This window comes from Lupinus angustifolius, chromosome LG07, assembly GCF_001865875.1.
Source record: "Lupinus angustifolius cultivar Tanjil chromosome LG07, LupAngTanjil_v1.0, whole genome shotgun sequence".
Classification (NCBI taxonomy): domain Eukaryota; kingdom Viridiplantae; phylum Streptophyta; class Magnoliopsida; order Fabales; family Fabaceae; genus Lupinus; species Lupinus angustifolius.
The window spans coordinates 12,974,480-12,989,536 of NC_032015.1; the positions used below are offsets into that span (position 1 = coordinate 12,974,480).

The 15,057-nt window shown below is 30.0% G+C and overlaps 1 protein-coding gene across 1 annotated transcript; it reads left to right on the forward strand.

The window, feature by feature from the left end:
- Positions 7,653-10,903, forward strand: LOC109352521 (benzyl alcohol O-benzoyltransferase-like). Its single transcript, XM_019594532.1, has 4 exons — positions 7,653-7,977; positions 8,145-8,344; positions 8,634-8,918; positions 10,190-10,903. The coding sequence occupies exons 1-4, from the start codon at positions 7,731-7,733 to the stop codon at positions 10,829-10,831; spliced, it is 1,374 nt and encodes a 457-aa protein (XP_019450077.1). The 5' UTR covers positions 7,653-7,730; the 3' UTR covers positions 10,832-10,903.

The window sequence follows — 15,057 nt, forward strand, 5'->3', positions numbered from 1 at the left end:
TTATTGGGAACAAGCGAGCAATCAAATAGTAAAAGAGAATAGGGATAAGAGAATAACACATGGAATTTGGTAACGAGATTCAACCAATTGTGTCTACGTCTCCAACAATGTTGGGACACTATCACTATGTATTAGAGAATTAAGATTTGTGTTTAGCTATTGTTCCCCTTTGTTACATTAGGTTTACATAACATAAATATATAGCCCTCTACCCCAACTCTTTACATCAACCTAAACTCATAACTTGTATTGTTGTTATCAAGAGAAAAGGCTCAATCCATTTAATATGAGTCATTACACAATATTGAATGATCAATAAGTAAAAAGACTAGTAGAGGACGAACAAAAAAGCATTGAATCACAACAATGACGATTTTCTAAATTGTTAGATTAGCACATTTTAGGTGCAAATACAACTTGTAAATTTGTGACGATTTTCTTGTGTTCTTTTGGTGTGTAAGTATCACCTTTGTTAGAGAATTGAGTTGGTAAATCCTAGCTGCGGTTAGGTGGTGTGTTCACTAGTAAAAGAGTCTTGGAAGTGAGTTAGGAGTGATTGGGGCCAGAACCATAGTGGTGTGGATAGTATTCATTAGAAGAGGGTTGAAGGTCAAACCATTCAGGGATCAATGAGTCCAAGAAACAAGTCTTGTATCTTTGGAAGTATGTTTTATAAAACATTTGATTTTCATTAGTGAAGAAAAATCTCCCAAGATCATAAGGGGAGACCTCGATGTAGTTTGCAAGTAGATCCACAAACGAACTAGGATAAAAGATGGTCGTCTCAAATTTTCTCTATCCCTTACTGTCTAATTTCAGTCAACTTATAATTTGTTTAGTTAGATTATTTTGCTTATTGAGTTTACTGCATGCTTTGAATCTGATATTACTTAGGCATAAATTCGTTAAGCATTGCATCTAAAATTGATGTTAACTTTTTGTGCAAGAAAAAATATTTTCAAGAAAAACAAGAATCAAGTTAATCAATTAAACACATGATTAATCGATTAAGTCTTGTTGTTATTAATCGATTAAGGATCAATATACTCGATTAAAGTGGTAATTTTCAAAATATCTCATTAATTGGAAAAGTAACATTAGTGCTCTACAACACCTATTCACCGATCCTCCTCTAGGTGGCCATAATTACTTGTTATCCAACATAGTGATGTTTAAGTACGACCAAGGATGAAAGTATGGATGTTGGAGGGAAAAAGGGAGATAATTTCGGTGGGTATTCACCATCCCAAATAGGAGATAATAATCTACATACAGTCAAGTGAAACTCTGATATTAAAGGTGATAAATGGATGGATTAGATGGATTTGGATTCCAATGAATAGATAGAAAGTCATTCAACAAACCATATAAATGCATTAAAATATATTTTAAATTATTCAATTTATTCATATCCAAATTTAATGGATGATTTTCAATCCATCTATGCATTTATTCAATTGATTGGATGGAATGATATTCAACTCATTTGATTTTTTTAATTCGAAGTAAAAGCACTTTAGAAAAAAAAAATCATTTTAAAAACCACAATTTCAATATAAAGCATTTATTTTATAAACCCACTTTGACAAAATGGTTGTTTTAAAACAAATTTGTTTTAAAAAAATCCTTCTTCAATTTAGAAAAACATCTTTTGAAAAAAAATAATCAAAAATCTCTTTTTTAAAAGAGAATCATTTTAAAAAAATCATTTTAAAGAAAATCACTTTTAAAAAAGAGCTTTTTAATTTTTGTAAGAATCACTTTTAGAAAAGCGATTTTTGGATCAGTTAAAAAAAACAATTTTTGCAACATTTTATAAGAATATAATGTTTACAGTTATGTGTGAAGTTTTTAATAAATATTTAGATATGCTATGTATTTAAGAATAAATTATTATTATTAACCAGACTACATTAAGATGACATACCATTAATCTCACCATCATTTGAGTGAGAAAGTGAGAGTTGAAATAATGAAGAAAATTGAAAAAACAATATACAACATTTGTGAATATTTGTTTTCTGCATGAATTGAATATTCATCTAAATTGATATATCCATTGGATATAATGAATGTATTTGAATCTACCTATTATTAAAGTTATTCATTGTATTATATTCATTAATTTTAATGAAAGGATTTCGATGAACATAAGTTTTCTGAATATGAATAGATATGAATTTTGGATAATTTTATCACCTCTACCTGACATATTTTAAATTTTGAGTATTAAAATTTGAATGAATTAATTGTAGGAATTCCTTTTTTTTGCATGACCAGAATATGCTCCATCTTGGACAACTGTCAAAATTTTAGGTATATATATGTGTAAATCTTCTACATTTTTTTATTCCCTTAAAACATCATGTGTTTGTTAAGTAGTTTATTTATACCACAATCATTCATCTTTTAAAGTTGTAGAACATAAATTAAGAAAATGTAATAAATATATGTATTTGTATTAAATTTATGTATTGTCTTAGTATTTTGGGGTGTTATGATAATTGAATTGGACGGTTCATCTAGTCAGACTGCTGACCAGACTTGAGAACGGCTCTGGTTTGTAGTCTTAAACGAATATGGTGTTGAATCATTTTGAACCGGAGAAATTCCGGTCTGACCACGTAAAATCTCATTAAACTGGAATAGCCCGAGAAGTGAACCGGACAGTTCAATTAAAATTTTAAAAAATGGAATGCTACTCTAATGTTTTGGTTTACTTTCGTCCAAAAACAATGAACATAATTATTAATTATATAAAAAAAATTATTTATTTATAATTATATAATTATAGATAAAAAATAATTAATTATATATGAAATCATCCAATCCGACCGAACGGTTTCACGGTTTAAACTACTTAAACCTAATATGGAACCTCTTCAAGTTTAATTAAATTAATAGTATGAAAAATTCTAGAACATTATTATTTAATTAAAATTTTCATATCAAGAAAATTTTTAACTTTGATTTTTAGAACTTTTTTAACTATTTTAATCACTTTTAATTAGGAAATGTACTTATCTTCTTCTCATCTATCAATTTTTTATTTTGATGATGGTTTCTACCAAATATCAATATTGTCTAACTTGTATTATTGTATCACTACTGTTATAAGCTTGATTATAGTCATTTCTTTGTTAGCTTATTAGTAATTTAACAATATATTTATCTAGGGACCAACTTCACTAACCGATAAAAATTAATTGATATTTAAGAAGAAAAAATAGTTCATTATAAATATTAACAAAATACATAAAATTTAGAGAGACTTTATGTATTTTTCCCAACAATAGTAAAATTGGAATTAAGTGAAGTAATATTTATTAGTTTATTAAATATGTTTTTATTTTCACCAAAATAAGGTTGTTTATAGTTCTTGAAAAATAAAATTGTTTTTAAATTTTTACCATTCAAATTATAAGTTTAATATTTATATAGTGTTAGTATAAATGTTTTTACATAATAAATGTAATCTACTTATATTACTTTTACTTAAAAAATAATAATAATTAACCATTAATGGAATGAAAAAGTCTTATATTTTTTATGGTTTTATTTTCTTACCGAATTCATATGTTTATCTTCATATTTTTATATACAATTTTCTTTTATTTATAAATAAACAAGAAAGGCTACAAGTTCAAATATAGATGTGGTAGAATCAAATTTCAATACCGTTACTACTATATATTTATACAAAATTTGATTAGAAAATGGTACTACTAGTAGTAGTGTAGTAGTATTTTATTGACGTTCATATATTGAATCTGTATATTATTGTAGTAGTATTTTATTTATATTTAAGTCTACAATATTATTTATTATTTATTCAGTTCATACAAAAACCATTCAGCGTATTTGGGAACAAGCAAAGAAAGTGACCCACGTGATGTGTCTCATAGAAGGACAACAACAAATTGTGGACATAAGATAAGAGTGTCCAAGTTGATCTTTCTGAAGTTCTTAAAATTCATTTGAATCATCGTACAGCAATCAAATCTTTAGCTTGTGCTTTCGACACGAATACTGTTTCATTGTTTAGTCTTATAAGATCGGGAATTGTACAATGTCATTCATATTCCATAAAAACGATTTCATGCTCGAACGTGGTAGCATACCACATGATCATATGTTTAAAAATATGAATAACATTATTCATATAAAAACGATTTGATATGACACTAAAGTATGACAACTATTATTTAAATGTTACTAATCCTCCTACATTTTGAGTACGGCCTTAAAGCAGGTAAGGAATTTTGATTTAAACGCTATTATTTTGTTGGGTATATATGAATATTGTGGGACTACAAATTTTATGATTCCTGAAATTCTTTCTTGGAAATGCAAGATTTTGAGAAACTTGAGTTTGGGAAATAAGTGAACATAAAAGAATGTTTTTATTGAGGAAGAACTTGTTAATGAGGTGCTTAAGTCTGTGTACCTATTATTGTTTAATACACAATTCTAATAATAAAAGATAATGTTTAGACTATTGTTCTTAGTAATTTATTAGAACAATATAAATTGACGTTCTCCTTCAAGTATATGTAGGGTGACCTCAACAACCTGAAGAAGTGGAAGAGTGTCACTAAGGAGATCCCTTATGGAGAGGAGAAATGCAATATCATATTTTTCCTTCAAGAACATGAGGTTGATACCATTTTAATAGAAGATTATCTAATCAACTTTGTCAATCTATCTACAACTCTCAAAAGTAGATTAATATCATTAATGATCAAATGAAGTATATGCATGATAAAGACGTCATCCATGACCTTAAACAAGCATCTTGTCAATAGGATCACAAGTTCCATCAAGTCATTATCTAATATGGCTTTGAGTAAAATAAGGTTGATGAATGTGCGCAACATGTTAAGTAGGAGGAAATATATATTCTTGGTATTATATATAGATGATATATTGCTTGCCAATAGTGATTTATGACTAATGCATGAAAGAGATTTCTAGCGAAGAACTTCGAAGTGAAAGATCTTGAGGAAGCTTCTTTTGTATTAGGCTTTCACATATTAGGAGATCGCTCTCAAGATATTCTAAGGTTGTCACAAGAGAGATAAATTGATAAATGTTAAGATAGATTCGACATGGAAGATAGTAAGTGGGGGGGATAACCCCATAGCTAAAGGAGATAAGTTCAGTCTCGAACAATGCTCTAAAAATGACTTTGAAAGCAATGAGATGTAAAAGATTCTCTATGCATCTACAATAGGACGTCAAATGTATGCTCAAGTTTGCGCATGTCCTAACATAGCATTTGTCGTGGAAGTGTTAGACATATATTTGAGTAATCATAGAATGCATCATTTTAAGGTAGTTAATTGTGTGATGTATTACTCGAAGATAATAGAGGGGTACATTCTCACTCATCATAAGTCTAATAGTTTAGAGACCATTGGTTACTCTCACATTGATTTTCACTTATCCACATTTGGATACATTTTTATGTTTGTTGGATGTGTTATCTCTTTAAAGTTTACTAAATAGACAATCATAGCTCCTTTAATCACGGTTGGAAAGTTCATGGCTTGTTTGAGGCATCCGATCATGAGATATAGTTGCAGAATTTTGTCACTTTGCTTACATGTGATTGTTGATGACATTAAAAGACGATTGAAAATTTACTATGACAATAACTTCGTAGTTCTTTACTCCATCAATGGGAGTTATACAAAGTTAAAATTTATTAACTTCATATTTCTACTTGTTAAAGAAAATGTTCAAAATGAATAGATTTCCATAGACTTTTATGTACAAATAATAAATCACTTAATCAATTAGGAAGGGGGAAGTTTTCCCACAAACGTAAGATTGACAGTAAATGAGAGATTAAAGACCAATTAACCATGTTTTTCCTAATTTTCATAAATTTTAGAATTAGGAAACAACCATTCAGTCATTCAAACATTCAAATATGCAAGGTTTTCATTTGAAATACATAAGAAACACTATAATTAAGGCATCAAAGTATATTAAACTACATGGTTGTCATCAATAGTCCTAGTTCTCCTGTTATAAAGAAGAAAATATATGTCTGCAGAGGTTTTGTAAAGATGTCGACTAATTTACTTAAGGTCTCAACAAACTATATTACAACTTCCTTTTTACACATGATCTCTTATAAAATGTTGTGTTATCTCTATAAGCTTTGTCCTTGAATGTAATATGAGGTTCTTATTACTGGTAATTGCACTTTTATTGTTAAAGTTGATTGGAATGTTCTCAAGTTTAAGATCATAGTCTAGTAATTAGTGTTTCATCCAAAAGATTTGAGCACAAAATTACTGATGATTATATATTGTGCTTCAGTCGTTGATAAAGAAACACAAAATTATTTTTGATATGCCAAAAAACTAAAGAGTTTCCTAGCAAATGACAAGTACCGCTAGTTCTTTACTTATCGAGTTTGCATCCAACAAAGTCAGAGTCAGAATAACATATAAAAGTTAAGTTTGTATCATTAGGATACAAACCCTTATTATTTATTCCATTTATGTAATTCAAAATCCTTTTAGCGACAATCAGATATGATTCTCTAGGATTAGATTGATACCTAAAATAGATAGATACAATAAATAAAATATCAAATCTAGTAGCAATTAAGTACAATAATAAACTAATTAATATGTGATATTTTGTTACCTCAATCACTTTTCCTTTCTAATATTCATCAAAATATCACAAGTTCACCATATGTATGGTAGCTTCCTTTGCATTTATATGTCAAACATCTTTAATAATTCATTCCAATACTTTAATACTTCGCTTGATTGAAGAATATACTATGCAGATTTGTACTAGGTTTCCACTATTAGAAAATTTGAATAAGATTTAAGAATAGAGTAAATTATACTGACCCCCTGAGTTTTAGTGAAATTACATAAACCACCCCTCACTTTTCTACACCTACACAAACCACCCATAGTTTTTAAACTTTCATTATATTGATCAGCACTGCATAAGAAATAAGTGCAATCTTTTAAACAAAAAATTATGATAAATGCAATTAAGTTAAATAAAACATGATATATTGTGTAGACAAGTCTAAATAATATATGAGTCAATATTTCTTTATTATTTTTTGTGGTGGTCAGTGTAATGAAAATATAAAAACTACGGGAGGTTTGTGTAGGTGTAGAAAAGTAAGGGGTGGTTTGTGTAATTTCACTAAAATTCAGGAGATGATAATGTAATTTATTCTAAATATTAAGTCTTTCCTCGTGCAAAAACTTCCAAATTAAAATCAACTCACAACCAATATAATTATAAGGTTTCTTATTCAAAATTCAGATTTGACTTTTTAATTAGGTAAATCACAATCACTATAATTATACTTATGATATCTTTATCTAAATTTTAAATTTTTGGATTCCATCACATCCAATCTTATGTACAAATTCAAACTTTTTTGGATTGTATCACATCAATCTTATCCATAATTACAATGTTTAGATGATCCAATCTTATTTTTAATTACATAACTTCACAACCAAATGACTGCCATGGTTGAACTTAATTGAAGCAACTTCACGTCCACTGGCTTTTCATCATCGTGACACGATAAACTTAATTGAAGCAACTTCACGTTGTGGGCCCATTATAACATTTAGTGCCATTATATAAGACCTCTCATCAAGTGTAGGAATTCCAAAGCATATAACACAATAATATCTTTGAGATCTAAATTATCCTTGTTTTCCTCATACATCATGGCCTCATCACTTTCATCTTTAATGTTTTCAGTGAAGAGAAAGGAACCAGAGATGGTAAGTCCATCAAAACCCACCCCTCATGAACTAAAACTACTCTCAGATATAGATGACCAAGATGGCCTACGTTTCCAAATCCCAGTGATACAGTTCTATCGAAATGATCCATCTTTGGCAGAGAAAGACCCTGTTGATGTGATTAGAAAGGCACTTGCCGAAACACTTGTGTTTTACTACCCTTTTGCAGGTGAGTCAGACTTCCCTCCCGTATGGGAGAGAAAAATACTGTGCAAAACAAAGTTAATAGCAAAATAAAATGATAGTTATATTATTTTATTTACATTTGTAATGACATTTTTATTGTTAAAATTAAGAGTAAAAGTAGTTAATAAAGAGGATCCCTACGCTTTGCAGGTAGGCTTAGGGAAGGACCTAGTAGGAAACTCATGGTGGATTGTACTGCAGAAGGTGTGTTGTTCATTGAGGCTGATGCAGATGTAACACTTGAACAATTTGGTGATGCTCTTCAACCTCCATTTCCATGTTGGGAGGAGCTCCTTTATGATGTTCCTGGCTCTCAAGGAGTTCTCAACACTCCTTTGTTGCTTATACAGGTATACAAAGGTTAATTTGAACACTCCTTTAAAACAAGACTCTCATACATTGGCAGAACAATTAAAGCTAGGAAATTATAAAAGTAATAAGTCTTATAATGATGAAGGTTGAATCATCTATTTTGTTATTGTTTGATATACAAAATTAAAGTTAATATAGAAACTTAAATTACGATGCAGATAAATTATGTTCTTAAAGTGTTAGGCCACTACTAAAAATGTTATATATAACATCATATAATTGTATATACCTTAAATTTCAAATAAAATTTATATATTGGAATTACAGGTAACACGACTCAAGTGTGGTGGTTTCATTTTCGCCCTCCGTTTAAACCACACCATGAGTGATGCTGCTAGCTTGGTCCAATTCATGACAGCCATTGGTGAAATAGCTCAAGGAGCTTCTGAACCTTCAATTCTACCAATATGGCGAAGAGAGCTTTTGAATGCAAGGGACCCACCAAGAGTAACATGCACCCATCGAGAATATGAGCTTGTGCCTGATACCAAAGGAACCATTGTCCCTTTGGATGACATGGCCCATCGTTCCTTCTTCTTTGGTCCCTCTGAGGTAGTGAAAGAACTACAAAACTCTCATGTTCTAAAAATAATTCATCTACGTGACCTAGTTTGTGAGGTAGAAATTCTAAAGTTATATTATGGTTTTAAAAAAATACTTTTAGCTTTCTTTTTGGAATTTGTAAAATATGTTTTCTAAATCATAAAGTTAAAAGTTTTTTCATAATAGAGACCAAGCATATTTAAATATTGTGCACACTTTTTATGTTACAAAAAAATTGTTTCAAATATTAGCTTTACCATACAAAAAACAAATTTTTTAAGAGTACCCCAAAAAAGAAGTTTTTTTAAGAAACATCTAAGTAGTATTTATTGTAGTTGTAATTTTTTTACACCCACATATATTTATAGTTTTATACTTATTCTTTTATTTAATAAATATCAAAAATTGCAATAAATGCCTATTTGTAAAAAGTATTAAATAATGTAGTCATACAACTCTTTTACTTTAAGCGTGTATAATAACTAAATTATGATACTATTTCAATACAGTTGACATTTTATATTAATAATATTTTAAATTATGATGGCGATTATAATTATATTTATTGTAATTATAGAAAACGTGAGAAAATGTAATCACAACTGTGTGTGATGTCATTGCATACATTTCAAAAAAACCTAAATATTATAAGCACAATCAAAGCTATGAGGTAAAATTTCAGATATCATATATATTAAGATGAAGTCATCTAAATTTTTTTTATCAGGAATTGGAATTTATTAATATTAAGAAAGAAGAATATGGGAGCAAGTGGTCCTCCCATTCCCTTACAAACTCTAGATAACTAACAAAAATAAATGTAAGTTGATGCGTAGGAGAAAATAAAAATCATGATATTTTATATTTAGAAGGATACAAAAATTCCAATAAATTAACTTCATCACATCATCTATATGTGTTTAGACTCTATTGTGAATTTTTGACCACACTTTCTACAGGGCCCTCTTATTTTTTCCTTCTTCAAGCTTAGGCTATCAAATATGAGACCTAAAAAAAAGTATTAGCAAGAATTGGGTTTATTGTGGCTCATAATGTTTATATTGATCTGTTATGCGCATTTGTATCTTGAAAGCTTGTGTTCTAGAAAATGACCTTCTTACCTAAAAATATATATCTAACATTTCATCATTAATTTAGAAGTGACTCTAATAGTATAACATGTATGTAACATGTTGGAAAATTATATTTTGGAAACTGATTCTCAACATTATCTGATTCATAAATCAACAATAATCACAACTAATTAAAATTTGAATCAGGTAGCTGCCATTCGACGTCTCATACCACCACACCAGCGTCAATGCTCAAACTTTGATATCCTCACAGCATGCCTCTGGCGTTGCAGAACAATCGCTTTAAAACCAGATAACAATGAAGAGGTTCGCATAATTTGCCTAGTCAACTCACGTTCCAAGTTCAACCCTCCATTACCACGCGGTTACTACGGTAATGTTTTCGCATTTCCGATGGCGGTCACCACAGCGGGAAAGCTTACTGATAACCCACTACCCTATGCTATTGAATTGGTGAGGAAAGCAAAAGCTGATGTCATTGAAGAGTATATGCATTCCGTGGCGGATTTAATGGTCACTAAAAATCGTCCTCACTTTACTGTGGTTAGGTCTTATCTCGTGTCCGATGTGACTCGTGCTGGATTCGATGAGGTTGAGTTTGGTTGGGGAAAAGCTGTGTATGGTGGACCAGCTAAGGGTGGTGTAGGAGCAATACCCGGTGTGGCTAGCTTTTATATTCCTTTTAAGAATGCTAAAGGAGAGAATGGTTTGGTAATTCCAATTTGTTTGCCATTTGAAGCAATGGGAAGGTTTGTTAAAGAGTTGGACAATGTGTTAGAGAACAATCATGTCCAACCTAATTCAATTTCAATTGTTTCTTCGTTATAGGTTTTAAGAAAAAAGTTGAATATATTGTTTGAGGTTTATAGTAATCATGTACAACCTAATTCAAGTTCAATAATGTACTATCTATGTCTGGTTAGATTGATGTTAAGAGAGGATGTTGAATTTGGCTTCTGTTTATCCAAACATGTAATGATAAAAATAAGGGAGCACATCTTCTATCATAAAATATGTACTACTTCATATACTCTTTCATTTTTATTGGTGAAAAAATACAAAGTTATTATATATTAATTTTTGTTTTACTTTTCTGACTAATGAAAAATAAGATATACATGTAGTGGTGTAAACTATGGAATAAAATATGACTCCAAAAATAAGCATCTATGTAATTTAAGTATGATTTATATTAGCTTTTTAACTTCTTCCATTAGAAGCTTGTATCTTGTGTATTTGATGATGCTTTAGGCTTCATTTGATAAATATAATGTTTTGATGAGGGATTGTTCCTTAATTTCTATTCTAATGTGAGATGAACCAAAACGACAAGATATTGAAATCCGATCATGTATGCCTTTATACTTTTTGATAGGTGTTTCAATAGATAGCCTAAATTTCACTTTAGAAATTTGACTAATTAAAGTAATTTGTTTATTGATTTTTGAAGTTCAAGTTTGCAGTATCTTCACACCCAAATTTGTATAAGTAGTTTTTATATATGTTTTGAATGTGTAAACACCCAAGGGGTGGCGACAGTATAGTATGTATTATTTTAGCCAAATCTAATCACAATTGATCACTTTATAAAATAGCAAAACTATTCTCTAAATGCTAAAGTAACAATCCAAATCTCAAAGTGAAATCAAGACATTCTGTTATGAAAATGGATCTGGTACTCAAATAAAGTCTACTACTAGCTAAAATTGTGACATGTGATTTTAAAAAAATAACAGGTACAAATTTTAAATATTTAAAAAAAAAGTGAAATCATTCTAGACATTATATTTTAATATTTTAATATTAGACCCTCCAATATTATAAAGTATCATAGCCTTTCCTTTATATATTACTCTTTATATCCTTCTTTATAGGTGACATCTTAAAAGGTTTTGTTGTCTCTAATATAAGTCACTTCATAAAATTTAGGCAATATTAAATAATTTAAATCATATATGACCCTAATGTTTCTATTCTATATTTATTAGTCTCTCCATATTCCAATAAATTCATTTTACTTTTCTCATAATAATGTTAATCATTATAGGTAGTATTAAAAAACTATAATTTAAATCAGAAAATTTTGGATATGGGAAATTTTAAATATGGGTAACCTTGGAATTTGACATTTTGCTATAAATTTCAAAGCAATAACTATTTTTACTATTTTTTTAACAGAAAAAATGTATTCACTTATACATTGTAACTATACCGTCTATCATTCATATTTAATCATAATTTACTCTTCAAAAAATATAAGTGAAAGATAGATGATATATTGACTATGTATAAATTATTACACAGACAGTACATAAATATTATATTTTTTTTATCTAATCCATGTAAATTAGTTAAATGACTTAGAAATAGAGATGAAGGAAGAATATTAGTGTGTAAAATGTGGAAAAATATATATTGCAAATGATAACTGCTAAAAATGGAGGAATGAAAATATGGGACCTTATTATTAAAACAGTTATCAATAAACTTTTGGTTAAAGCTGACCAAAAGTAGTGCAAGACTATAGCATTTGCTTTAGTTTATTAATCCTTGTAAAAATAATTTCTATTTATCACTATTGACTTTTCGGTTTCGTGTTGGTTGCAGCCACTCAGCCTGAAGAAAATCTATAATGCAGTAATTTGTGAACAAACTATATTTTAGAAAATGGTGTAAACCACTAGATGGTCATTTTAGAAAATGGTGTAAACCAACATGGTCATTGTCGGTGATAATAATGTCATCTAAGTAGGAGAAGAATGAGAAAGAATACAAAATGATCAATGCCACACCTAGTCATTCCAAATTGTTAGACAACTAAACTAAAGTAGTTGAACCAGACACAATGAGATTTATTACCAACCTATAATAAATGGAAAGGCAAAGATGGAATAGAGTTAGGAGCACCCTTGGCAATGAATGTTGAAGGTTGGTTCATGTAGACTTTTGTGTTCTAACCTACCATGTAAAATGAAAAAGAATCATATTTGAAGATGTAAATTCTTAGTTTTGCACTTGTATTGAAGTTTGAAGGGCAAAAAATGTTTTATAATTATGTTTTAAAGGATAAAAGTGTCACGTCTTTCTATTTTTCATGTTATTTGTAATGTATTTACCTTTCCGAGAATCCTTACTATGTAAAAGTGCATTATGATGTCTAATCGGTAAAGAGACTAATGTTAGATGAACAGCAAGGGCAAGGAAGAGTCTAAATGAAGTGAATTTCCACATGAGAAAATTTGTTGCCATACTAGCTTTAGCCAAAAAATAATTGGGTAAATGTTTTAGCCGCATAACAAACCTTCAATTGATCTATAAATATTGCCTTCATCTCAAACCAAGATGGTATAAACTCATCTACAACCAACGTTTGAGAATTTGTGTTTTATGTTGTTTGTGTAACTATGGTATAAACTTATCTAATTCCTGCTTATGGATTGAGAATTTGTGTAGCTATGATTTTTTATTTCATTATGTTTTATTTTGATCAGTTGTACTTTTGATTATTTTCTGTACTTGTTTATGATATTTCATTACTTTCGTGATTTAGATTTGTAACACTTTTATCGTTTTATATTGTTATGAACTAATTTTTGTTTTATGTTGTTTATGACTCTATTTCCTATGTTATTATGGTGTATAGTTCAACATATAATACCCATACTCTCAACCTTTGGAATTACTATTTCATAATGTTTTTTTTATCATATCAAATGCTGGTAAATGTATGTCTTTGTACTTTCAATTTTTAAGTATGGAAGAGCTTCCACATTATATCGAAAATCATCAAGTAATCAACAAAGATAATATATAATAGGTGAACGAAGGGGTATCTAACTCCCTTCATTCTAAATAGGCTTAATAATAACAATTGAAACATAATATCATATTAGAAATTCATTCAAACCAAGACATGTGTGCTCATTTGTATCTGCCTTTGATCCATAACCAGGACTTAAAGTTAATGTCATCCACAAGCTCCTCATGCACACCTTTTTTTGCTAATGAGGACATCATTTCGACCTTGCCAAAGATACCAAATTCTAGCCATCCAAATCATAGAGCAAACTCATTTCATCAAACGACCTTTAACCAACAAATAATGTTGTAAACAATGAGGCTTACCGATCGAAAGTAAAACCACCTCAAGCCCCAACCAATCATAGAGAAGTTGCCAAATATGATAAGAAAAGTGGCAAGAGAAGAAAAGATGATCTGATGTTTCTGGTTGCGTCTGACACCAAACACACAAAATATCATTACTCGAAAGGTTAGCACCCATCTTGGCTAGGTTCCATTTAGAAGGGATCCTATCCAAGATTAGTCTCCAAGCAAGCACACAAATCTTTAAAGGAGCCAAAGATTTCCAAACCACACTCCACAACTTGTGGTCCTCTGGTCTAGCCTCACCCACTTGCCAAATAACTTCGTAAGCAGACTTGACCGAGTAACAATTAGACACATCATGAGTCCAAATCCATCTGTCTGCTACCTCCACCTCTAACTTAGACAATCTCAAAACCTTCAAAAAATCCTTTAACAAAGGTTTTTCCTACTCAAATAACTCTCTTCTGCAATGGAGATGCCAGTTCCACAAACTCTCTTTCCAACTACCTAACTGCCCAACCAAAGCCTCCTTGTCCAAACAAAAAATATACAGTATCGCAAACGAGTCCTTCAATGGACCTTCCCCCACCAAAAAATCCTTCCAAAAACTAGTATGGTTCTCGTTCCCCACCAATTTTTTAAATCAACTCTTAAGACTTCATAGAGGATTATCTGACCCTCCCACAACCTTCTTCAAATCTCTCTACCAAAGAGACTCATAGGACCCCCCAAAACCTGCTCCACCCTAATCAGAAATAGTCAAAACCCCATACTTGGATACTAAAACTTTAGACCAAAGAGCGTCTCTATCAGATAACAACTGCCACCCCCATTTTCCCAAAAGAGCTATATTGAAAGACTCAATATGTTTGACACCCAGTTCACCCTACTATGATCTATACAAATCGATTCTCATTTGACCCAAGGGATTTTCCCGTGGACTCCAA

Bases quoted from the DNA above. Each gene is read 5' to 3' on its own strand.
- LOC109352521 (XM_019594532.1), top strand. From the start codon at position 7,731: ATGGCCTCATCACTTTCATCTTTAATGTTTTCAGTGAAGAGAAAGGAA. The intron at 7,978-8,144 runs GTGAGTCAGACT...TACGCTTTGCAG, and splicing joins GTTTTACTACCCTTTTGCAG to GTAGGCTTAGGGAAGGACCT. The intron at 8,919-10,189 runs GTAGTGAAAGAA...AATTTGAATCAG, and splicing joins TCTTCTTTGGTCCCTCTGAG to GTAGCTGCCATTCGACGTCT.